We start from the raw sequence: 26985 nt of genomic DNA on the forward strand, positions 1-26985 counted from the left end.
AGCTTTGCGCAGTGGCAGTATCGTAGCCTATGAGGTTTATCCGAGGCGCGATTATTGCTAGTTGAAAACTTTTCCCAATACCCCGCCGTGACGACTTGAAATATAGTCGGCATTGGCAATTTTTGACAGTCTCTAAGGAGACTGATAACGTTGTTAAAAAACAGATGAATCTTAAGATCAATGTTTTAAGTGTAGGTTGAATACCAGAGTGTATTTCACTGATCGGGTTTGCAGTATTTCATAGGTCCCAGTAGTGGTGTTGTTAGATAGTGATGACTTTGTTATTTGGAGTTATTGCGATAAGTAGCTACAGGTGTTTTCTTGGCTGAAAGAACAGATGGCTTTTCGATTATGGGACCGCCTACAGGTTCCTGAGGGAAACGGGAAGAAAAATGGTTATAAACCTTCACTTTTGTTCCTTTGCTGTCTGCAGTCTCCATGTGTTGGAGAAATCAAGTTCTTTTTCCATAGGGGAAACGCTTGAGAATATATAAAAAACGGACAGAAGGGGGGCTCTAGTATAAACCCCCTTGCAGTGGCAGTGTGTCAGTCGGACGCGGCTGGTAGTTCAAATCGCCAATTCCAAACCTTTTTCTAACGTGACTTGAACATTTATGCCGAAAAAAATATTTACAACGTTCGTTATACAAAACAAGTGTTTAAAACCTGTTATTTCAGACCTACCTGGTCGCCATTCAGAAAGGAAGAGACGGTGCAGTGAGGTAAAACACAACTTAATTTCTTAACCGCGTAGTTTGTCATTTTATTGAGTCTTGCACGGGCGGAGGGAGTGTTATTTTCACTCGTGTTTACAAATCACACGCATGAAGTTCAGAAACGTATGTTGGTATGAAACAAGGTTTTATGTATGTCTTGTATTTTTGTGTGCAACGTGTAGCTTTATTTTTATGAAATAGCAGTCCGATCAAAAGCAAAGGGCGATGGGAAATAATACAATATTCAAATAAGGACTTTGCGACACGTCACGTTTCTTGTCGCTACCGTACGACGTAGAAAAGTGTGGCAATACTTTGCTGAAGCTTCATTGTAGTGTGCGATACCATACCGATGTGCAGTATTTCTAAAGCCGAATGAATTGATTGAATGGTGCCCTAGCGTAACCTAATTTTTAATCGTGGTGAGAATCGGGTCTGATAAATTATGATGCGAGTACGGTGTTTTCGAGGAGCGAGTCTAGAAATGAATGTTTAATGAGCTTATAGTCCTGATTTTACGGTAGTGGCGACACATGCCTAGGAAGTAGCGTTTCCAATTTTTCAGCCTGACGGGATTGCATGACATTGTTTTGTTTGAGCCGGGGCCCCCCTCGAAAACGACTATATAGTGACAGTTTTGCCTCTTCCTGCAGGATTTCCAGGTTGGCGGTTCCGCGCACGGCACGTAGCTGCGGCAAAGCATGGATCCGCCTGCGGAGGAGTTCAATGGCTCTGCCGGGGCGAGCTCCGGTGCCGCCGCGTCCCGTAAACACAAGCTCAGCTGCCCCGGCGGAGATCCCAAAGAGAAACCGGGGGCCGGCAGCGCCCCCAAAACGGAGGACGGGCGCAACCCCCTGGCGAAGAAAAAGAAAGAGGAGCCCGGTAGGAAGAGGCACTTCGCGGCCCTGATCCTAGCGAGGGGGGGCAGTAAGGGCATCCCGTTGAAGAATATCAAGATGCTAGCCGGCGTCCCGTTAATCGGGTGGGTGCTGAGGGCGGCCATTGACTCCGAGATGTTTGACAGGTAGGGGCTCCTTTACGACCCAGCCGACATCGGTCCATACATGTGAGCGAAGGGGGTTAAATATAAATACATCTTCACGAACCTGTGGCTCTCGGGCGTTATAAAAAAAAGAAAATGGAGCAAATGCAGCGGATTCACTAGACCCGCTGCAAATACTGCAGCCTCTTATGCCTCTTGAAGGTGTTCGGGGTGCAATAAGATCCTTGCAGTTGACTTTCTTTTTACTTATGTTTCCGTATCTGTTTAAAATGCAATAAGCTGTCTGAAGTTCCGCCAGTGATTTCGGCTAGTATGCCTGGGCATTATTGTTTTTATCTGTTCTGTTAACCAGCGTGTGGGTTTCTACGGACCATGACGAGATCGAGAAGGTTGCCAAGACCTTTGGGGCGCAGGTTCACCGCAGGAGCCCCGAGGTGTCCAAAGACTCCTCGAGCTCCTTAGAGACCATCCAGGAGTTCTTGAGACTCAACCCAGGTACGGCGGTCCCAACTCCCCAACCCCATCGGCCTCCTTTTCACTTTCATTTCCGTTTCTTCCCTAGTAACTTCGCAGCTCGTTGACATTCTCATCCTTTAAGATTTAAAGATCCAAAATGCAGGCTGTAACCTCGTGGAAGCTCTCTCTTCAGTCTTGTTAGTAAAAAATAAGACTGGAATACCCTTCAGGGGGAATGCTAGTTGTTAGAAAGAAAAGCATTGCTTGTAGAGAATTTCTCCAAATAATCCTAATGTAGTAGTCAACCTTTTTTTTTTTAGGATGTTAAAATTATTTTAGAAAAAAAGCATGAGGTATAAGTGTTAGGAACTGGGCTGAGATGCAGTGGCGTGACCCAGGGAGATATATAAAAGCTTGTGTGACTTGCCTGTTTGTTGCAGAGGTAGATATTGTTGGCAACATCCAGGCCACCTCCCCATGTCTACACCCCTTCCACCTGAAGAAGGCCGTGGAGATGATCACGGAGGAGGGCTACGAGTCCGTCTTCTCTGTGGTGAGGCGCCACCACTTCCGCTGGCAGGAGGTCAGGAAAGGAGGTACTCTCGGCCGGGCACTAGGAATTTCTGCACTGGAGCACAATTCAGACGCGGGTGGTCATATGAGGCGCGTCAGCTGTATAAGCAGTGACAAATGGTGATTTGGCTTCAGATGCAGAGTGCTAGAGTCGTCAGGTGCTCCTCATGCAGCCCCAGCAGTTTTAACTGCACAACAAGATCGACGCACATGGATGGTAATGCTTGAATCGAGGCTCAATCGAGTCTGCTCTGAAGCGTTGGCGCTCAGTAGCGCCTTCTGGCAGATCGCCATCTCAAGTATTTTCAGAGTGTGGAAAGGCAGATCTTGCCCTGCCCCGGAGGATGCCACCCTGCTAGTGTCTCATTTCAGTGACGTTACAGTGACTCAAGTCAGCGAGAGCAGAAGAAGTCAGCTGCTGCCAATAATTGGCAATAGCTCTGGGGGTTGGGGAGGAGGAGAGACAACATGTGGGTGAAAGCTTTTCTACCAGTCCTTGAGGTGTGTGTGTGTGTGTGTGTTGGGAGCTGAGTGAAATTCCCACTTTGAACTTTTCAGAAGACAGGTGCACAAAGCCTCTGAACTTGAACCCAGCCAAGAGGCCGCGCCGGCAGGACTGGGATGGAGAGCTGTGTGAGAACGGCTCCTTCTACTTCGCTACCAGGGAGCTGGTTGAACAGGGGTACCTGCAGGTACTGACATGCTTTTAAAAACAGAGGCAAACCATGATCAGTGCATCTATTCATTTCTCATTGCCATGCAATTAAGCTATTGAATTTCCCCAGGTCCTCATTGGTCTGTCTAAGTGTACATGCTAACCATGTTTGATGTGATTTGGTAGATGAGGCTGTATGGGTGGTATTTCTAAGGTGAATTGCAGTAACCCAAAGTCATTTCTCTCCCATCATTAAGGATGGATGTCTTTTTCATCGGAGGACACCTGGTGATCCAAAGCTCCCCTCGCTTGTAGATGCATTGTGGTTTGAGGCTAATGAAACGGGAAAAGAATCAATGAATTTCCCAACGTTCAGGAAATAAATATCTTCAATCTTTAGAGAGTGTTGGATCTTAAAAATAGAAATTGATTTGAATACGGTGTTAACTAAAGTCATTTGCAATTCCGTTTTATTTCAGGGTGGTAAGATGTCCTACTATGAAATGCTACCAGAGTACAGCGTGGATATTGATGTGGATATTGACTGGCCGGTTGCAGAGCAAAGAGTCCTCAGGTTAAGAACAATAAATTATTAAAATAAATAAAAGAATTATAGCTGGAATGAGTATGAATGTCACCGTACGAAGATCTGTAAACAAGAGGAGCACATTCAGTCCGTCCAACTTGTTCGTTTTTGTCATTAATTGATCCAAGGAGCTCACTCAGCTATGCCATGAAGTCAAGACATTTCATGCCCCTTGCTTTGTATTTGTCCCACCATAAATTTGATTTACACCCTTTAAAATGCCCTTTGCAGCTTCTAAAGTGTTTGCAGCTAGGTATCACCTGTGAACATGACTAGTTGGCTAGGTATACCAGAAGCTAGATTCCCTTATCTCCGAGATGCTGGACTTCATTCATTACTTTTCATTTTCTGTTGTAAAAAGCAGGAAGCATACGATTTTCTTCCTTTGGGGTGGCTGTGTCAGGTACAAAAAATAAAAAGGGATGGAAAAGTACCAACAAAGATAGAGTGGCAGATAAGCAGTAGTGAAAATAGTGAGCGAGAAATTAAAAAAATTAAAACCCCAATGTTGCAGATATACCCGAGCGGTGGATAGTTTTGGGGCACGTGAGTTCTTTATTCTCTGGTGGAAAAAATGACAAATATTTATCAACATTAAAAATAAAACAAAAAATGTTAGATAACAAACATTGTGTAATGTTATACTATTGATAAAAATACATTTTAGAGGTGACAGACCCAGAAAACTCAGAATGCTAAACCTAATTTGAAACACTGTATAAAAACCTTAATGGATCTTTACGACCACTGTAACATAAGGAATACAGATATTAAATGTATTTGTACACACAATCTCAAGCATGACTTACAGTATATGACAGAAATTTGTAGCTAAGCAAATTCAGACTTGAATGGAGCTTTTGCAAAGTACATTTCGACCACTTTCTGCGCCCAATATAACGGAACCACAATCTACGCAAAATACTTTTACTTTCATCCTTGAATAAGCAATAATTCAGACTTCTGTTCCTCTTTCCTGTAGGTATGGCTACTTTGGAAAGGACAAGTTAGAGCATGTGAAGCTGTTTGTGTGTAATATTGAAGGCTGCCTGACTAACGGACAGGTGTACCTGTCAGCCAATGGAGAAGAGCTGATTTCTTTTAATATCAAAGACAGTGTGGGAATCAAAATGCTCCAGGACCAGGGAGTGGAGGTATGTACATTCATTATTGCATTCTTTGTATTCTACCAGTACACCTGTTAGGGTTGTTCTTAGTATCTGATATAGCCAGCAGCCATATCACCCTGCAACTCACTGCTGGTAGCCTACTGAAGCTAAGCAGGTGTGAGTCTGGTCAGTAACTGGATGGGAGACCTCCCGGGAAAAACTAACGTTGCTGCTGGAAGAGGTGTCAGTGGGGCCAGCAGGGGGCACTCACCTTGTGGTCTATGTGGGTCCTAATACCCCTCTATAATGATGGGGACACTGTACTGTAAAAGCTTTGTCTCACCTTTCAGATGAGACATAAAACAGAGGTCCTGACTCTCTGTGGTCATTACAAATCCCAGGGTGTTTCTCGAAAAGAGTAGGGGTGTTACCCTGGCATCCTAACCAAGTTTCCCCCTGGCCTTTGCCTCCTAATAATCCACATGGATGAACTGGCTCCTCCACACTAATAGGTGATGTGTGGGGAGTGTTGGCTGCCGTCACATCATCCAGGTGGGGCTGCACACTGGTGGTGGTGGAGGGGAGTCCCCATTACCTGTAAAGTGCTTTAAGTGGAGTGTCCAGAATAAGCAATTATTATTATTATTTCATAATTCTTAATAACAGACTAGTTGTAGTTAATAATACAATCAAAATAAGAAGGCAAAGCTTAGAAATCTATTGCCACTGCAGCCGTAGCTTATTCTTTTTTTATCTTCTTAACTGTGCAACATGTTTATGATAGTCTATAAAAGCAATTTAAAAGTCAGGTTTAAAAAAAAGACATAGGTTGTTATTGCTTAGAGCAGATCAGAGAAAGTCTACAATCTTTTACTGCCTGGATTTCATAGTAGTGTAACATCCTGTTAATAAGTTAATAAGTAACTAATTTGTTGTCTGGCCTTCCAGAGTCTGCAGTTTTCTACCAGTATTTTTTATAGCTGTGGCAATGAGAGTGGGACTCTAGACTAGACTAATCTATTGTCTGAATCCTCCCTGAATGCCCTAGTTACTCTCTCTTTATCCATGGCTTGTTAAGGAGATGTAATTTATTTCTGAAACATTCTGACTTAACTACCTTAACTACCTCTACTCTTTTACTCTGCCTCCTTGAACAGTTATTCTAAACCATGTTGAGTAAGGCTGTAAAAATGTCTTATAAAATAATTAAAGTTAGTGACATCGCTAGAGAGGCACAGAATTTGGCAAAAATATCTTGCTGAAAACAAGTTTGAGGTGCCTCGGGAAAACACAGTGTCCCTTTTCTTTCATTGTTCATGCAGATATTAGTTAATTCAGATTTTCTAGCTGTTCCAGAACAAACAACATTAATCAGGTATTCATTGTTTTACACACAAATTGATAATAGATAAATACTTTATTGTCCACTACTGTGGAAACTTGTCTTTGGCTTCTCGCATAAAAGTACAAAACACGTATGGCAGAACATGAAAGTCACATAAAATCACATAAATATACATGAAATCAGAACAACAGTATGTAATATATAAATAAATGGATGAATAAATAGGTAGTGGGAGGGTCTACATTTACATACATTCATTGAGCAGTTTTTTTGTAGAGAGGACAAAGGACTTCTTATGTTTTTATGTGAATCTGATACCCTATACTGTCTCCCTGATGGGAGCGCTATGGGTTGAGAATACCGTGGAATCAGCTGTGAGGTTCTGAGGTTCTCACTATTCTGAGAACTGTATCATTATATAAATTGCTAATTGCTGGGACTGCTGTTTCCCAATGATTTTTCCTGCTGTTTTCTCAGTCTTGGACAGTTTGGTTTTACATTTCAACCCGAGGTTTCCATACCAAATTGTTATATGAAATGCCAGTATGCTCTCAAAAAGGCTTTGATATGCCAACTCTGGGACATTTCGAATGACATTCAAGTTCTTTAGTCTTTGAATTAAAGACAGCCTTTGATTTGCTTTCTTAAAAAATATTGTCTGTTTTCTTAGTGATCAATATGTGTTCTCAGATTTTTTAAACTCTCCACAACGTCTACAGACGGACAATTAAGTACTATTGGCTGCAAAGGTTGCCCACCATCTGTTTAAAAAGAACTAATGACACCTAACGCACAACTTAAATGTCATAATACAGTGAGACTATATTTCTAAACCATATTTAGAAAGAGTGCAAAAATGACTTATTTAGTAATACAATTTTGGTTAGTGGTGTCTCTAGGGTAGTACAGCATTTGGCAATAATAAAATATTGTCATCTTTCCACTGTGCTGCAGGTGGTGCTTACCTCCTGCAGTGACTGTCCCATTCAGAAACTGATGGCCAGGAAGATGGGCTGCGTGCTTCAACAGAATGAACCGGACAAGCTGAAGCTAGTGGAATCCCTCATGAAGGAAAGGAACCTGACATGGAATGAGGTAGCTTATCTTGGTGAGTCCCTGCTTCTGCGCCTTTCATTCAGAGTGGCTCGTGATGGGTCCACCGCAAAAAGACAACTGGAACGCCATGAATCCTCTGTTCTTGCATTTCTGTCGGTGTCTAATTTTTATTTTCCGATATTGTGAAATGAAGAGGAGGCTTTCTGCTCCAAGTGCTACATGTTGCCTTAGCAATCATATGTTGTATGAACCACTGTAGAAGCCGAGTTAAGACATTGCAAGAAAAAACAGCTTCAAAACACTTCTTTTACGATAGGTGTTGTGAAGGTTTTCGGTGCATTTTCAAATCATTGCACAGCTGTGATGATATTGAAAACAAGCAACAAGATTTCTGTAGCCAATTAGAGACTGAACAGTGATAATAATACTATGTGGTAATACGTTTTTTTCACCCTAGAACATAGTATATGTTATTCAAATTGTAATTGCTAGTAACATATGTGATGATTGTGACACTTTAGCTTAAAGGGGAACTGCAATGATAGTTTTATATTAGGGGTTAGAATCAGCATTGATGAGTGCATTTCAAAATACAATACAAGTAAAACGTATACAGTAACATGTAAAACCTCCAATTTACATCACAAAATGGACAATTTCCATCTATGTGCAGTGTCATGTTTTGTGATTCAGAACAAAACAGAGGCAACAAACATCTGGTGACATGCTGTGGCCTTATTATACTGTAAAAAAGTAGGCTTATGAATACATCTCTTTAACTCTTTGACACCTGAAGAAGGATCCACAGCTGAAATGTTGTGTTTCTTTTCTTCTCTGTTTTGCATGAAAGAAACCTTGACTTGTTCCTTTACATCTCTTTAAGTCCAATAGAAATACCGCTCTCAATTTTCAGACAGTTTTGCCGACAAATACTTGTTAATGCTGCGTGCGGATCACGTTGGAGCATGTTTGCTGTGAAATGTCTGCTGCGACACCGTAATTAGTCACTCGTACTTGGCACTACATTAGGAATTACATGACATTAGGAAGGGCTGCTTCAATTCGTGGCAACTCGAATCCGAGTCTGAGACAACATGGTGACTCACAGTACTTTCACAAAGTTGACGATTTTGTGCTTAATTCAAAATGTGTAAAATCGCTCTATAACGTCAATGAATTTATTTTGTTGCCAAGAATTAATGAACCTGAGAAACGGGGACTGCAGTTCCCCTTTAAGGAGTCCGTTACTGTTACACGTAGCCTGTGCTGTATTAACTGCCATTGGTCCCACCACTCCGCCGTCTCCCAGGTTACGATGAGCCGGATGTGAAGTGTCTGAATCTGGCGGGAATAAGTGGGGTGCCCCCGGACGCCCTCGGGGTCGCTCTCAAGTCGGCGAAGTACACATGTCGGAACCCGGCGGGCGAGGGGGCGGTGCGGGAGCTGGCCGAGCACATCCTGCTCTTGAAGGAGAAGGCCCGGTCCAAGTCCAACCAGGACAGGATTGACCGCAGCACCTTTTAACTCGCTCGGCAAGGACGCTGCTCCCTGTCCAGGAGCCAACTGTTCGAACCAACCAACCTGCTCCACATCAAAGTTCTGTTTTTATTTTTATTTTTTTTATTTTTTTTAGGGTTTCCCCTCAACAATCTGGCATGTTCTCTCATGTCATCATTGTTTAAAAACATAAGAACAGTTACGAGCCTTGGGAGACCGCTTGGCCCAAAGTTTAACACATCACCTGATCCAATTGTGATATTTCTCCTTCCTTAGGTCCTGGGATCCCTTTAGTGGAATTTATTCGAGGGGAATTTTTAAATTTTTCTGTTGCACTATCAAGTAAAAATGCAGTTTTTAAGTGCATCCTCCGAATGTATCCCATTACCTTTTCCAATAATATTGCGTGACTGTAAAACATACCATTTACAAAATTATACTATCGAATTGCTTTGATAGTATACAGTTGTTTGCAAATTTTTACAATATTTGAAACAGCATCTGTTTTTTAACCTGTTAAAATAGTAACAAAAGTTATAACAAAACTGCTGTATAGTGTTGAAGGATGTTGCTTTTAAGCAGTACAAATTTGCATCTCAAGGGGATACAGCTGAGGGGTTGTGGGTTCAAATCCCATGTAGGAAGCTGCTCTTGTACCCATGATCATGGTACAGGTCCATCACTCAGACCTCTCCAGCGAATGCCCTGCTGTATAAATGGCTGCTTCCCAGGTTGTCATGGTGAATGAGAATTTTTCCTCAGTTGATTTATCTGTTTAATTAAAGGATTAAATTAAAAAATTAAGACTTGTTCAAAGAAAGGATTAGCAGCTAAGCGTGGGTGCTTTGGCAAAATAGCATTTTATATTAACACTACTGTTTTCTGTTTTTAATTCTGAGGTGTTTTAGCTCTAAAAAAACGGATGTATTTTAATGTATTTTGATTGTTTTCTCATGTTGTGTTCTATTTTGTATCTCCTTTATAAAAAGAAATCTGAAATGAAATATGAATCTAAAATGTGTACACATGAAATAAGATGCTGATATTTTGTGCTTTTTTTATCTTGTTCAGTTTCACAATGCTGTACAGTACATGTTAAATGGTTTGATTATGATTGCATTGATCACCAGTTATTTCAGATTAAATTATGAATACGTTTGTTTGAGGTTTTGAGATTACAGAGAATGACATATTTTTTTAAAAGGTCTAGATCAGACGGGGGGGCTTGATTGTAGTCTTTCTTTGAAAAATAGGACTGCTGCAAATTCAGTTCTTTCAGTCATTGGTATTCAAACTAGTACATGAAAATGTATAAACCTATTGTACTAGTGAGATATGAAAGAATGTGAAAAGCAGCCATGTTTTTCTTTTGTTTTAGATAACCAGGTTGGTGCCCTAAGCTACACTATACAGTCCATTTTGGGCCACAAAAGAGTGTGGTCATCAGAAACCTCAAAACAGATTAAATGAATAAACTTGGGGGTTTTGTGTTGCACCAGCAATTTGTTTTTATTGCTAGAACAAAATCTACTAAAGACAAATCGGGAGCTGTAGATTTGTAAGTGGTCTACATTTAAACAAAAGTGGCAGCATCAACAACAACAACTGCAGTTGATGATAAACCTTAACATCACTTTATTAGCCCTATACAACTTCTTGCATTAGGGATTCATCCTTTTGCTTACCACAGCTTGCTCTCCATGAGACACACAGATACAGAGAGAGCCTGGGGTCAGAGTGCAGGGTCCCCTAGAGCAGTTGGGGCGAAGGGCCTTGCTCAGGGTAGGATTCCTCTGCCAGCTGCAGGATTTGAACCAGCAACCTTCCAGCCACAGGCACAGAGCCTTAGCCACAGAGCCACCACTCCACCCTGTTTTGAAAATAAACAAGAGATTCCTCTCTCTTGACTCAAGAAACCTGAGGCGTTTTAAAGGAGAGGAAAGCGGTTACAATTCCCAGAGCTGAGGAGGGCAGTGCAGAAAAAGGTAAAAGGGGGAGAATGGGGAAGGTAAGCCAGTTCCTGGGAACTCGAATGCCAGTTTGAGACAACATGGAAACTTGCAGTACATTCACAAAGTTCACAATTTTTTACAGGGAAAAACAGTGATATCAGAGTTGCTTGGAAAAGCATTAAATCCACAGTCATTTACCTGTGTTAGACAACATGGACGGCCAACTACTGGCAAAGCACCTGGATATTGTTTTACATACCTGTAACAGTGCTCACTTTTCTGATCCTAAGGAGCTTGTTAAAACTGACATAGCGAAGGTGTACGGTTTAGGAGGATCAATGAAAGAAAGAATACAGGCTGAGATAATGTGTGTGGCAGCGTTCTTCAGATTCAGCGGATCAAATCTAGGGTATTTTATCTAGTTTTTCAGACGTCTTTTAGAAATGTGATTCATTCCCTCTCTGTGGAAGAAATTTTTCCCAATCCCCCAAAATACCTTGCCAAATGAGCTTAACAAATACCGGCCAGTGGCTCTGCCTCTGTATAAGAACTCTGGGGAGAGTAATGAAGAGACGCATTATAAAGGACCTTATTGATCCCCTGTAGTTTGCACACAGGTTAGGGAGGGGTGGAGGTGATGAAGTGCTCACTTTATTAAGCAAGGATTTACATCTTTCACAAGGTAAAGTCAGGTGGTGGACTTTTGTTGATTTTTCCTCTTAAACCATTCATAAAATGGCACAGAAACTCACAAAGAATTTTGAATTTAATGGGAACCCAATTAGATGGTTTTAGTTTTTTGAACAAACAGGTCTTGGCAGGTGAAAGTGGAGAAATGGTCATCTAATGTACAGTATGTTGCATCTTTATTGGATCACCACAGGGCTGTGTCTTGTTCTCTGCATCGTATATGTTTTGTACACTAATGATTGTATAGATATATACATCTTAATAACTTTGCTGCCAGTGCACTCTACAAGTTAAGGAACTCAGCAAATCAAAGTCCGAACTTATTTGAATTGATAGGCCAGCTGTAAATGTGATCCACACCTAATAATAAATGGCGAGTTAAGCGGGGGAGAGTGTAATGCATACGGCCGACAGGCACTGTGTAAGAGCCGGCTTACCAGAGCGGTGATGTCACCGCCCTTCCCTGTAATAGCAGGACCACAGCCACTAGGCTGTGGAGAGATCTCTCTTTAGCTCACCAAGCCGAGTCCCTGTTAAGTCCTGGGTTCGAGTCCCCGACGGTGGGGGGCCGACCTGATGCGGCGATGGCGCCCATGTGAACCCCGTAGCGTTACAATAATAATGCATTGAATTTATATAGCACATTACAGCAAATCTCAGTGTGCTACACCTGCTTCTTTCTGTGTTGTCAGGTGTTTCTGTTCTGCATGACCAAACATCTTTGATAGTGTGACCATCGTGGTTCTGCGCAGGTTGGAGCCCTCGCCGCTCCACCCCGCTGGTTCATCCCACAACACCAGGGCACAAACCCGGGTCTCTGGCGTAATGCATCATGGAACCAGCTGCATGAGCTAAAGGCGACCTCCCTCAACCCAGGCGGCTGAGGTCCCTGCTACATGCAGGGAGGGCGATGACATCACTGTGCCCAAACTAGCTCCACTACAATAATGCATGTTCAGCTGGTCTTGCTGATGAAAGCAAACCGTTGTAGGTATTTGCCTGCTCCTCCTTAGCACCCACATTATATTATACCCTTTGCTACTAACTGCTTAGTTAAATATTTACTAACACAATGAACAGTGTTCCTCCTCTTTGAATGACAGTCAAGACGGGTTTGTGAAACCTGTTGGACCTGAAGCATTGTGTGAGAGAAGGCTAATACTGTCAATAAAGGATGTTTAACTTTGCTTAATGTCTGTTAAACCAGTTTTTGTTTTACCAACATTGCAGTGAATGTGGTGTGTGGTTTATGTTCAATGATGTTCTTCCCCCTGTTCGAGGGGTTTTCCTCCAGGTGGAAAAATTAAAGGAGGTGCAAGTGTGTGTGTGCCCTGCAATGGACTGTTTTCCTGTCCAGGATGTATCCCGCTGAGCACCTGCAGTTTTCCAGGATAGGCTCCAGCTCCCCCATGATCCTGTACTGGATAAAGTGGTTAGAAAACGGATGGATGTTGTACAGTAACTGGGTATTTAAGCTTCACTATCAGACAAAAGATAGTGTCCAAAAGACAAAAGACAAAAGAAAAGTCCACTCTTCACCCCACTGCCCTCAGGCAAGAGATATAAGAGCATACGGACACTTACCACCAGATTCTTCAATAGCTTCTATCCACAAGCAGTGAGACTGGCGAACACATTTAGCCATCCCCCTCGGACCACATCTATTGCACATCTCCAGTCATTGTTTACATTCAAACTGTCTACATGTTTACTTGCACATTGTCTATTGTTTGTTTGTACATTGTCTTGATGCACTGTTTGCACTTTGTTTTATTTTTTACACTTGTTTTACAATCGAGAGACTTTCGAGAGAAATGCACAAATCTCTGTAAACATTGTTATATTTTAGTATTCTAAATGTAAGTTCATTCAAATTTGAAACGTGAAAGTTTTTTAGAAAAAATAAAATATCAAACCATTTAATTTCCAATAATGCTATTTAAGATTGCCAACAGAGGTCGCAGCTTTCCATCGTTTTAATTTTTCTGAACCCGTTGACGGCGATATGCGAAGAATGACAAGCTCATTGAGCCACTAGAGGGCGGTGTTCGCCCGTAACTGTATTGTATCGCAAACTAAGTGGAGCTCAGATTCCACAAAATAGGTTTAGCATTAGCCAAAAACACACACGCACACATATTGTTTCTAGAGCGCAATATTAAATCCGATTTGGTTGATTTAATTAAAAAAATATTTAAATGGTGATACACCAATTGAGAGGGATTTAGGCCTTTTAGCTGAGTCACTTATTTGAAGCGTTACTACTATGGTGATGCTTCTTCCTCCAAATAGAAATTTTACATGTACACATGACTGCATAGGAGCTATCATTTGTTGCATTTTGCATAACTAGGAATTAGTCCAACAAACCCCATCAAACAGTGTCTTGTTTACCTCTGGGTATCAACCTGAAAAGGCGAGGTCTTTGATACGATGAGGTGAAAATCATAATGGGTTGTGTTATTTAAAACATGCCAATACCAAACAGAAACATAATTGTAGAAATGTAGACTATTGTGCTGTTTTATTTTCTTTAAAGGAGGTTAAAGTAATATTTTCAAAGCAGCTATGGCTTTACATTTGAGGTTTCTGCTGTTGTAAAGTATGCATTTATAAAGGCAGTGAAAATGTGACAGTTAATGTTGCAGTTTCTACTGCAGTGATAAGTAAGGTGTTGTCTTAAAGCCTACATTTGATTTCTAGCATAGTTCTGCTACATATATATTCAATCTAGCAATCTAGCTGTGATCAATCAAACATGTGGTTTGTTATTTCAGTAAATTAGAGAGTTATTGGAATGAAAATCGGGATGCCCTTCATCTCTCCTGAATCCCTTGGGTTTCCTTAACTGAACAAGTCCTTTGCTGAATTTGAATATATATGTAGCAGAATATATATGTAGCAGTTTATTGTAGTTTTTTTTATTGGTGTTTAATAAAGGTTCTGTAATAAACAGATAAAACCCATAATTTAAAATGGGTATCTATGCCATTTGTATTTCATGTCTTTGTCCAAATAATGATTGGCAGTGGTCATTTGAATCTACTGGTGTTTGGTAATTCAACAAAATGGTCAAATTACCAACATTCTTTCTTGTGTTTTTTTCAACTTATCACTATTTCCTTAGCTACTCCTTTTATAAAACATCTTTAAGTTCAGTGTTGTAATGCATATTGTACTTTTTTATCTTTAGATCCTAAAGCTAAGTTGAAACTGGAGATCGAGCTTGGTTAGTGTAGTAATTCAGTTTTCTCTGGATTTATGTTTCTCATAAGAACCTTCGTATTGTGTGATAGTTTACCCAGGATGTCCTCTGCATGAATTCATCTTTCGATCTTTGAATGTCTGAGATATTATGCAAGATCTCTCAAGTGATAACTTGCTTTTTCAGTGTGTTGCTCATGGGCTTTTAAAGTCATACTGTATCTGATACCACAGCAATGCCCAGCTTTATAATACCCAGAGTTCTGTCTTCTGTCTTCTTCAGCAAGACTGGGGACAGTTGTGTTATCCCTGAAAAAATAAGAACTCATTATAAGACCGCTTGTTTTGTCAGGGTATCACAGAGGTAGAATTCAGCAGAATTTTTTTCAGTTTTTTATCTCTCATACACAATTACAGACACTGCAGAGCAGGGGTTTCCAACCCTGGTAAGCCTCAATCCAACAGATTTTATATGTAACCTCTCCATAATCGATTTCTAAAGCTCGACATGCAATCTAGCTGTGATCAATCAAACATGTGGTTTGTTATTTCAGTAAATTAGAGAGTTATTGGAATGAAAATCGGGATGCCCTTCATCTCTCCTGAATCCCTTGGGTTTCCTTAACTGAACAAGTCCTTTGCTGAATTGATTAGTAAATATCAAACATTCCCAAGTTAAAAAAACCAAAAAAAAAAAACGGGTGATTAGGCCGGCTTTTAAAAAAATGAATTTTCTCTCATCCTGTTACAAACTATCACCCAGTAGGCACAAAGTTAAATAACACTGAGCCTCAGAGACAGAAAACATGAGAGAACTCCATACTGGTATCAGTATGGAATTACTTGAAATCGAGTATCAGGATGAAAATGCAGTGCTGTTCTCTACACATTTCAACTTATTGTGCAAACAATGTGACAATGTATTAATAGAAAATGTTTGTAATATTATGAAGCAAAGTGAAAGGCAGCATGACTTCACCATCAGAGAACAGCCGAAACCCAGCAAGTCAAAGCTGATAGGAATGAGGAGCTTATTATATCGCAGCAAATACAATGCAAATTACTGTGTGATTCAACATGTAAAGTCCATGTTTTATGGTTAAACTTTGCCACATTATTAATACATTTTTCAGCTTTTCACATGAACACTGTTGATTTTATGTTCTAAATTAAAAAAAATAAATGTAAATTTTAGAAACAAATATGATTCGATGTATAAAAAAAAAAATTCGCAATGTAAAACACTTTGGAGTGGGACATTAGTGAGCTCTGCTCAATCAAGGGGGAGCTTTTGCTTTTTTAATTTAAATCCTTTTCTTGTTAGAGCTTGAATAACAGAAAATTCCAAATCATTATGCTGCATGCAACTCACACATTAAAAGTGATATCAGAGAACATATTACAAGACCTATTCATATGGTATATACTGTGATATCACAAAAACCCTAAAAATAGGAATATTGTCCTCTCCCCATATACCTCCTGTTGAGGTTAGTATCCAGTTTTATTCAGTTTATTCCATTTTATTCTGTTATTTCAATTAACCTCCTAACCACTGATACGTGCGGGGCTTCAGCAATGTCCCAGGGGGACCAATAAAGTATCCTGACAGCCAGGATTTAATTATGAAAATCCAGGCAGTTATTTTTTTTATCAAACATTACCCATCAACTTAATAATAAGGCAGTATTGGCCAGATATGCAGAAGGAAAAAGATGTTAATGAAATAATGAACAAGAAATGAAAAATAAAATTGAGGTTTCTGCACCCGATAGTTACTGTGCAGGAGGCACACAATAAGCTGGCTGTGATGCAGTGCTTTTTATTCTGCTGACAACTTACTAATGCAACTTAGGGTTTTAACAAACCAAGTTTGACTTGATCAATACCTGTATATTCCAACTTTATAGGCATCTTTGTATCTCTGCTGGAGATCCAAAATCTTATTTCAGAGAATAAATATTAACACAATACTTTTTTGGGGAATGTAATCTAAAGTCTTAGAAAAATGGAAAGGTGGCAATACTGTAAGTATGGGAACTTGTGAGCTCAGTGATTGATTTAATGCTGGTACAGCCAGTAACAGAAGGCCATTAGGTTTGTGAATCAGCCACATGACAGACCAAGAATGTTAGCTGGCTGAGGGTAAATCACAGACAATCAGTTGTCATCTTTCCCCAGGATTTAGAGGAGGAAAAACATCAGTAACGAGCCAAGTGTAACGAGCATGACAAGTTGTCTTCAACAAATTGTTAAATCACCATTAGAAATAAGTAAGAAGAAGTATAAAATGATATACAAATTATTTCTACTTTTTCACTTCCATTCTGTAAGTGATTTCATCTACATCTTACAACTAGTGAAAGACTGCACTGTTTCTATACATGGATGTAAAGATGCCTGGATTGGTAAAGATTTAACTACTGATGAATTTATGCATTTTCATACAATAAGTTATTTAGCTTGCTATTTTTAAATGAAACTCAGTTTTCAAAAAATGGAACTTTCAGGTTAAAAAAAAGAATGTTAGAATCAGTTTTTATTCAGTGATAATTCTAATAATTTTATGAATTTAGATTGCTGTGAAGGATCTCAAATCACTTTACATGTACAGTAAAAAGTGTAAGTATGGTGATAGTTTTTATTTTTGCTCTGTTCTAATGAACTGTGTATTTTAGATCAAAAGATTATTATGAGCTAGAAGTATAGAATTTCAGCTTTCGTGTCTGGGTATTATTTTGCATATACCCATCCATTTTCTATCCTCATAATCCAAAACAGGGTCACAGGGAAAGTGAGAGCCTGTCTTGGCAAGCAACTGGGCAAGGCAGGATACACCCAGGATTGGATGCCAGTGCATTACAGGGCAGAAACAAGCACACACTTACACCAGTGTAGATTTTCCCAGAAGCCAATTCACCTACCATATTACATATACTGTACATACAAATACCACACAGCATGCCTTTGGACTGTGGGAAGAAACCAGAGGAAATCCATATGCACACAGGGAAAACATACAGTACAAAACACCATGCAGACAGCACCCCTGGAATTGAACCCAGGGCCCCAGCACTGCGAGGTAGCACTGCTAACTACTGTGCCATATATTGCATACGTGTTAAGTCATATTAGAAAATGGCTTTTGTCACAAAAAATCACAAAGACCATCTCGTCTATCTGGCTGATTTGTTTGCTGGTAGACTTTGGGGTCATATAATATAAGACAAATGTCCTTCTTTTACTTGTAAGGTTTCCAGTGGTTTTGTATATGTTTAACAACACCATTTACAAAACTTTTAATAGTTTGACCATAATGTACTTCATCCTTCTTCACAGAGCAGAATTTTAACTAGCACAGCCTTGTGCTAATCTTGGAGCACACACTGCCTGCTCTATACTTAACATCAGGCTGGAGCCATCATTATCTGTATGGTACAGTACTGCTGGAGTCGCACCTGACATGGAGATAAGGTCTCACTGTTGAGGTGCTCAACAATGATCATAAAGAATCTGCAATAGTGATTACCTTTGTCCTTCTTCCCCTGCTCACTGGATTGAGAAAGAGCTGTGTGTATTGGACACAGTCATTTCTTCAATTCACGATAAAGATGTTGCAGATTCTAAAGGCACCACAGAGGCACTGTCACGAACCACATTCCTATGAGCACCTCTCGCCAACACCCACGCACTAATTAATCAACTGTTATTCCTCACGCTCTTCCCTATTTATACCCTCTCACTCCACTCAGTCCCCACTCACTAGTGAGAATAACCCTTGGCTTTCTCTTGTGCACGTAAACTACTCTTGACCAGTTTTCTGGTTACCTGGCCTTGTTTCCTCCTGCTTCGACTTCGTTTTTCTCTCGTTTTGGATTTGGATACTCTCGGCCTGACTCTTGTGATTCCCAACCTAGCTCTTCTACCTCGACCATGACTTTTTGCCTTTTGCCATTGGGATTTTGGATGCCAATCACTAGCTACAACCTACAGTCTCAGGACCGCATAGGGTCCAACCAGGTGCTCCTAAGGCCCTCGTTGACAGGCACCTGACACAACCAGCAAGAGTCCTTTTGGACATTTGGACATTAAAACCATTTCTTCAGGTCTTTAAGAATAATGATCTGTCCCCTTCCATTTCTGATAGAGGTTTCGGAACTTGTCCAGGGCTGCTGTCTGACTACGCAGGAATTATGCATCACAAAATGACCTACTGTGTGCTTCTTTGTGATAGCCCTTCCCTTGTTATGTTAAAGTTGTCAGAATAAAAGTGGCCAATTATTATGTGGACACATAATATTTATTTATTCAGGCACGATGTGTCTGGTACATTTCCTTTACTATCCACACTCATTGAGCAGTCAAATCTCTTTAAATATGACTCATATGTATTCTGTTTGTGAATTCAGGCCTGACACAAGTAAACATAAGAAACACAAAAATAGCCCTTGGCCCACCTGCCTGTCACCAGTGTAGACTGAGGTGTGATAAGCACATTTTCCAGAAAAATAAATAAAACAGGTCAGACTTGTAGGTAAGAAAAGAAGACATGTCCTTATGTAAAAGGTAATGCAAGTTGGAATTTTAAATCTGACATTTAAACAGCAAAAAATAAGATTTATTCCATACGTTTGTTTAATTTGAGCTGCCCACAGATCTAACTGAAATTTGCTTGTTCACGTATTTAGCATTTATCTGATTTTACATTGTGGTCATACTGCTGCCAGTAGCTTTGGCATCACTTTAACTTTAAAAACAGTATTTATTAAAGTCTCAGTTTCTGCTCAACTCTTCAAATTCCAACTTGCTTCTTACCCCTGACCTGTATACAGTATATTCAAATCCAATCCATATTGTATTTTGCAGGATATCTGGGGGGATTCATTTTATCAAGGATATTCCCAAGGGATTTATAGGCGATAGCTGCAGAGATATGTAAAAGATTTTGGACTCAAGAATCTGCAGGCGTTCTGTATGCCTTTGTTAGCAGGAATCATGCAAGCTTTTATGAGTGTGCTTAATAAATACACAAGCCATCAACCCACCCAAATAAGTAACCTGCATTTAAACACAGCAAGGAGGTAGGAAGCCCACAGGCACAAAGCCTAGCCTGGATCTACAGAAGACATATGGGAAACGTCAATTTAAGCTCCACTCATACCCAAACAGAACACTACCATGGATGGGTTCTCTAGAAATGTTATTTTTTGGATGGCAAATATCTTATTAAAAATGCTTTTAGACTAGAAGCTAATTAAAGATGTTCTCAAACTTCTATTTTGTGTATTAATGTCTAACTGAGGGAACAGTAAAAAATGTTGTGAGGCATTTTTAAAGGGACAGAGTGAATCAAAGACACTTTTGCACACCTCCCTTTAGATGAATGTCATCACTGTCTCTTGAAATGTTTGACAGAACTCACCATTTCTGACAGAGGAAGCCAGTGGAAAGAAAATTGTTTTTTCAGAGACAATTATGGAATAAACAAGCCATGTTGACAAATGGAAATCATGCCTTCTTTGTTGTAGCTGCTTATTCACAATGAGCCCAGAAAAAACAAACCTTCACTACCTTTGAACTTGTAAGCTTATTATGGAAAATGGTCACTGCTAATTGGATGTGGTTTATTTCCTAGGTAACCATATGCTCTTGTGAACAATCACTATGGTAACCTGGTTTCCCAACTTGCTTCTTTAGAGATAAAAGAAAAGCAGTACTTCAGCAGTAGGGCTATTATTATTTACAATCTACTGTTCAATAACGTTCATTTACAGCAATGGAAGAGGTTTTAAATTTGTTTCATTTTTTCAATTCATACCGAAGCACAAAGAAAATGCTCAGGTCCTATTAAATAGATTTAAAAAATGCATACTAAAACACAAATCAATAAACAATGCTAGGATTTCATTATGAAACTTGACACACTGTCAAAATAAAAACATTACAAAACCAATTTCAGGTACCGCTGCCTTGAGTATTAACACAATCTTAAATGTGTACAGCCTTTGGGAAAACAAGTGTGGATGTTCTTCCTCGATTCTTGTGTATCTTCAGCTGTATGGCCAAGGCTGACCATGGCCTTAGTTTCCTTCAGGTCAGGATAACAAGCTGTCTTGGATCCTTTTATCTTGAAGTCATTTCATTTTATTTCCAGCAGTTTCTGTAGTCTTGCATTCTTATTCTGGAAAATGGACACTTCTGGATTGCTTTCCATGAAAAGGAAAACATTTGCATTCTGAATCAGTATCAATGAATTATGTACCATCCAGGGTGTATCCTGCCTTGTGCCCATTGCTTGTCAGGAGAGACTCAGGCTCCCCCCCCTCCAGCCCTTTTGGGTAAAGCAGTTTGAAAATAGATGGATGGAAGGAGGTTTATAACCATGCTCGTGTCCATTTTATTGGCTGAGCTCATAATGCCTATTTTCAATCCTACTGTATGTTGTAAAACATTCTTGACAGATCACGTCAGAAATAATTGATGATTTAAAAAAAAGACATTGATGTGGCCTCAGTCTTTTATTTGCTATAGTGCACTGACCAACGGTGCATTTCTGCCTAGACACATCTTGTAGTTCATCAAAATTCTCTGGAATGACAATAGAATAAGTGCACAGAACTAGATTGCGAGAGAAGTGAGAGAGGAGGAGGTTGCAAGAGTGTGCAGGGGAGATGGAATTAGAAGCATTACTGTAGGTACTGTATATGATGTTTCTGCAGTTTAAGCTGGCTTTAGCAAATCAATAGATTTCTTATGGGTGGCAAAGTGGAATTCAATTCTGGACCTGGACCAAATCTGCATGGAATTGGTTTATTTGGTCCTGATGTGAATGATTGTGTCTGTGTGTACCCTGTGATGGACTGGCGTCTCATCCATGATGTATCCTGCCTTGTGCCTGTTGCTTTCTGGGATAGGCTTTGGTTCCCCCTTGACCATTGGATAAAGTGATTAGAAAATGGATGGATGGATAGTTTTGCTATTTCTATGCTTGAAAATAATTAACTGCTGGATTCATGTAAAAGAGTATCTTGCTACAGAAAATCATCATGCTTTGCTCTCTTTCAGTTGTTATTTCTACAGATTTAATGAAGTGATTTATTTCAGTACTGGGTTGGTTTTGTGTTCAGTACCATTTTACTACCTGGTCTTTATATGCAACCTTGCTGAAACAGAACAATAAATCATATTACAGCAGTAGATTAGTAATGTACATTAGTATGTGGCTTCAATTTATTTCTTTAAAATGTTTAATTGCATACAATACACTTTCTACCTCACACTGTCTACCCTAAATGATTAGCATAAAATTACAGTGCAGGTCAATTTGTTCCCTCAAAATGTCTTTATACAGTAATTTAGCAGTGGAGTGTAACTGAGTTCTCCAGGTTTAAACACATTAAAAGAACTGTGTGGCACAGCAGTGCTGAACATTGATGGACAAACAAAACCACTTTCATGAGTATGTCTAGTAAAATAGCATAAAAAATAACTCCATGTTACATTAACATCTTCAAAGATGAAAAATCTCTTATTTTTGTAATAAAAACAAATATTGGTATTGAAAAAAGACTGTAGGAATAAACAAAAAATTGTTGGCTTTCTTCCCATTAGAATCAATAAAAACACCTCACACTTCTTAAGAGGTTATGAAGAACAGTCGTAAAAAAGTAAGAATATGTTTTTAAATCACAGGAATTTTATTTATTAAGAATTGTTGCAGGGCTACATTTAGGAAAGAATCTGTATCTGTATACACAGGCCAGGTACATACAGTGAGTGTAGAAAGTATTAACCCCCATCGTAATTTGCCACATTTTGTTGTGTTACAACTGGAAAACTCAATATACTTACATGTTCTTTATCCTTTTTGATCCATACAACATCATCTACACTATCAATGTGTTTAAAAGTTTGGAGTTAAAAAATGAATTAGTTTAAAATAAAAATAACCTAAAAATCTTCATCGGAGAAGTATTCACTCCCATAGCATTAACACTTCTTAATAAACTCAACCGGCTGCCTCCAAATGTGCACAATATGTTGATTGGAATCCAGCTGTGTGCAATTAAATTGGTTAAACCATTTAGATTGAACACACCTGTCCTTGTTTGGTTAAATACACATGTCTGGGTGAGTTCTGACAACTGGATATCGCATACAAAGCAATATGAAGACAAAGGAACTTCTGCAACTACTATGGAATGGAGTTGTGGACAGATACTGTACATCTCAGCAGTGTTAAATCAATTATGAGGAGGTGGAGGACACATAAAACTACTCAGAATCTGCAATGACCAGGTCGTTCTCACAGCCCTGGAAGCTGGGCAAGAAGGACGTTGGTCAGAGAAGCTGTCAAGAGGCTGAATACAACCCTCAAAGACCCACAATGTCTCATGTTTAAGATGGGTGAAGCTGAATGAGTCAGTGATAGCTCAGGTGCTCCACAAATCTGGCCTGCATGGTTGAGGGGTGAGGAAGAAGCCATATTTGAAAAAAGCTAGATGAATCCTGTCTTAAATATGCAAAAAGGCATGTAGAGGTCTCTATACTAATGTGTAAAATGTTGAATGCCACGTGTTGTGTCTGGCGAAAGGAGAGCACTGCTTATCTCTCATAAAACGTCATCCCTACGTTGAAGCATTTGGTAGCAACATAATGCTGTGAGGTTGCTGTTCATTGGCAGGGACTGGCAGGCTTGTCAAAACAGAAGGCAGAATAGACCAAAATATAGATCCTAGAGCAAAACCAGGGACAGTCCGAAAAACATCTGAAACTGAGACAGAGATTCATATTTCAACAGGACAACGACCCCAAACACAAAGCCAAAGAAACCCTGGTCTTGAGTGATCCAGTCAAAGTCCAGACTTAAATACCTTAGACAATTTATGGCGGTTGTTGTCCAGCACTGCTTCCACCAGTAACCTGCAGCTGCTGAAGCAATGTTGCGTGGAAGAGTTGGTGAAAATTTAAACCTGCAGGATGTGAAAAGCTGGTTACAACATAGTGCAAATTGCTTGAGGATGTAGTTTTAGGTCTCAGCGGGGGTGAATACTTGCCAAAGCTGGATTTTCCAGTTTTCTACTTTTCATGAAATTCGTACAATAGAAATGATTATTGCCCCATCAAAGTGTTAAGTATGCTTTGTTAATGGTACAAAAAATATCCTGTTCAATTGTGTTGCAATTTGAGGTACTTTCTACACCCACTGTAATGTCTACACCACCAAAATTCTTACAGCAAGAGTTAAGACTAATTGAGAATAATTCTTGCTAGAATTCTAATGCGCAAAGAATAAAGTTAACTAAATAATTTTTAAAATAAAATTTTTTCACTTGCTAACATTCTCTTCTTTTCTATTTGCGAGACGTGTGCTGGCGACTCTGAGTGAGTCTGTGTGTGAGAGGGGGCTGGGGAATGCTGGCTCAGTTATGTCCAGGAAACCTTAGGGATCAGATGATAAAACTTTCCAATTAATCAGGGCTGGAGTCTCATTAAATCTTTACAGCCTCTATGGCAACAACCCCACCAAAGCACCCAGCTAAGCTTACTTCTATATGGGTAGAAGAGTATGATGGTTTAGCTGTGCACTGCTTTGCAGCAATGTGAGAGCTAAGAATTAAAACAAACTGGTAGAAAGTATAAAATCAGTCTTGCATTGAAATGCTGTAGCCAACTGCATAACAAAGAAAGAAATCAGCTGTTGATTCAGTATTAAAGCCCTAAATAAAGCCACACTCCTAATGAAACATTCATCAAGAATATATCAATCGTGATATATTTTTTGTCTTGTGATAAATTAAGAATTCTTTATACACTTACTGTACATCTGCGGCTCGTTTGCCGTTTGGCAGCTTGCCATCTAATGACAGTGTCATGGCACTGGTTCCCACAGTGGGAGAATGAAGAACAGCAGATAGGCTCCTCCATCCTGTCTGTTAGTCTTTTCTGTCTCTCTTTCTTAGTAACTCTCATGTTTTTTTTAACAGATGTGTGTGTACCTTGGTCTAATTTTTTTCTAGCTTAAAGTCTGGTGGCATGGTGGTGCCTCACAACATGGGGCCCTGGGTTCGAATCCTGGGGGGCTATGTGCCTGTTCTGTAGTTTGATTGTTGTCCTGTGTTTGTGTGGGTTTCCTCCAGGTGCTCTGGTTTCCTCCCACGGGCCGAAGACGTACTGGTAGGTTAATTGGCTTCTGGGAAAATTGGCCCTGGTGTGAATGTGTGTGTCCTACGATGGACTGGCATCCCTTCCAGGGTGTATCCTGCTTTGTGCCCATTGCTTGCTGGGATAGGCTTCAGCTTGCCTGCCACCCTGAATTGGATGGAATCCCGGGCCCTTTCATGCAGCGTGCTGAACTCCTTCTTTGTTTACATTTCCCCATTAAACCAATGAGGCCGAATTTTGTCTAGACCTGGACTGTTTTGTTTTAGGGATTACTTTCTTTTGATTCCTTAACATTGTGATATTGCAGCATTACCATCCTTCTACCATTGATTCTGTATCCACCCGTTTTCTGATCAATGCCTGTAAGCTCTGTCTCCTTCATTTTCTGTGAGGCCTGGGTGATGAGGAGGTTCTTGGGGAAAAAAAGCTGAGCTTATAGAAGACAGGTCATTTCTTTTGCTGCAGTATGTTAAGAAGGATGTTAATTTCCTTTATCTGCCACCAGTTAATTTACAGAGCACCCTTCTTTCTTCAGGCAGATTCTTCACAGTCCTTCATCCTCATAGACTGTAACATTCACTCCCTACTTTGTGAGAAAGAACAACAATTTAATGACTCATCTGGACCGTGACTGTCTTCAAAGCCTTGTAAGAAGTGCTGTTGCATGCATCTTAACAAAACTGAACACTGAAATCACCCTCATTCATGATAAGATCCAATTTACTCTTGATGTCTAAACCATGGATTCTAGAAGACATCTGGGGTTCTACAAGGTTAATAATCAATACAAAATAATAGCAATGTTTGTTTTTTGCCCTTTTAATTATTATTATCTGTGTTTTCTGGGAATCTTTCCACTATGTAGGAAGAGAAACAATGGAATTTTTCAGTATGGTAAACCTGAGTGTGCTGCTGCTTACAAAATAACCATAAGATTTAGAAAAACAATTGCCAAATAGCTTATATTTATGTCCTGTTGCAAATTAGATTTTATGTGAGAACATGGAATATTATCTCACCGTAATTATATCATTATTCTTGTAATGAAACTTTTATATAAGAATTTGTATTGTAAATTAATTGTACCTCAGAGACAGTGGAAACAGCTCACGGGTGGTATGATTATACAATTTAATTTTTTTAATTTTTTTTTTTAAAAAACTAAAAACAGAATGAAACTTTGATCCTTATGACTACATTAAAAAAAACAACAATTATATGTCTGGAGTATTGTCTCTGAAAATATTTTCAAAAGACAAAAAAAATCACATGCTGTAATTACTAGTTTGTCACAAACAGGCGGAAAGACAAAACACATGAGCGATAAGATACTGAATACTAAATGTGTTTAAACTACCGCAACCCATCCTGCTGTTAAGCTTTCATATTGGAGTTTGCAAAGAAAGTTAGGGAGCGATGTCAGCAGGCAAGTTAAACCTCCTCTCAGCTGCTCTAACTCATAGATACCATATGTGAGTTTTTGTTTTTCTTTGCATTTGTCTTTTGCACCCCTCCTCCACCCCATCTCCACCTGTGAAGCTCCCCCTTGGTCACTCCTTACTCTGCAGGGGGGTCCCAGCTTCCTCATCCTATGGCCAGGAGCCGGTCCTCAGCCAAGCATGTGAAGCCAAATCTCACTGTTCCTAAACACTCAACTGACATTTTGTAATGCATTTAATTCTTGGGTTGTTGTTACTCTTCGTGAAGTGTGGAAGATGACAGATGGGAAGCCATTCTACTCATAGTCCTGTGCCTAAATAACTTTTTCAAAGCTTTTCTGTATTCTTTGGAAAATGAAAGTTGATTCTGATGACTGAACTAAGAATCAAATCAACTCATTTCTTTAGGTTCTGTCTCTTGGACACTGATTACCAGTGAATGTGTAGCCCTAATTAATTAAACTTTTCCCTCTGGTGTGGGTGAAGTTATTGTATAGTATTTTGTTTTTTAAGTACTACAGTATTTTATATTGCTTGATT

The 26985-nt window shown here is 39.7% G+C and overlaps 1 protein-coding gene and 1 non-coding gene across 4 annotated transcripts; both read left to right on the plus strand.

Annotated features, from left to right (window-relative positions):
* LOC138240853 (U4 spliceosomal RNA) lies at nt 1-141 on the plus strand. Its single transcript, XR_011190135.1, has one exon. It is a non-coding gene; the product is annotated as a U4 spliceosomal RNA (small nuclear RNA).
* Nucleotides 142-291: 150 nt separating this feature from the next.
* cmasa (cytidine monophosphate N-acetylneuraminic acid synthetase a) lies at nt 292-12825 on the plus strand. 3 transcript variants are annotated; one of them, XM_015352143.2, is made up of 10 exons: nt 292-395; nt 679-722; nt 1370-1740; nt 2072-2214; nt 2616-2771; nt 3307-3440; nt 3883-3977; nt 4972-5143; nt 7398-7551; nt 8809-12825. In XM_015352143.2, exons 3-10 carry the CDS (start codon nt 1418-1420, stop codon nt 9021-9023), a joined length of 1392 nt encoding a protein of 463 aa, XP_015207629.2. In that variant the 5' UTR covers nt 292-395; nt 679-722; nt 1370-1417; the 3' UTR covers nt 9024-12825. The 3 variants fall into 3 exon arrangements, 2 of the variants coding, with proteins under 2 accessions (XP_015207629.2, XP_006633225.3); XM_006633162.3 differs by lacking the exons at nt 292-395; nt 679-722 and adding an exon at nt 1048-1138; XR_011190108.1 differs by lacking the exons at nt 292-395; nt 679-722 and having other exon boundaries at nt 1241-1740; nt 8809-10981; nt 12331-12825.
* Nucleotides 12826-26985: the final 14160 nt, after the last annotated feature.

This window comes from Lepisosteus oculatus, chromosome 7, assembly GCF_040954835.1.
Source record: "Lepisosteus oculatus isolate fLepOcu1 chromosome 7, fLepOcu1.hap2, whole genome shotgun sequence".
Classification (NCBI taxonomy): Eukaryota; Metazoa; Chordata; class Actinopteri; order Semionotiformes; family Lepisosteidae; genus Lepisosteus; species Lepisosteus oculatus.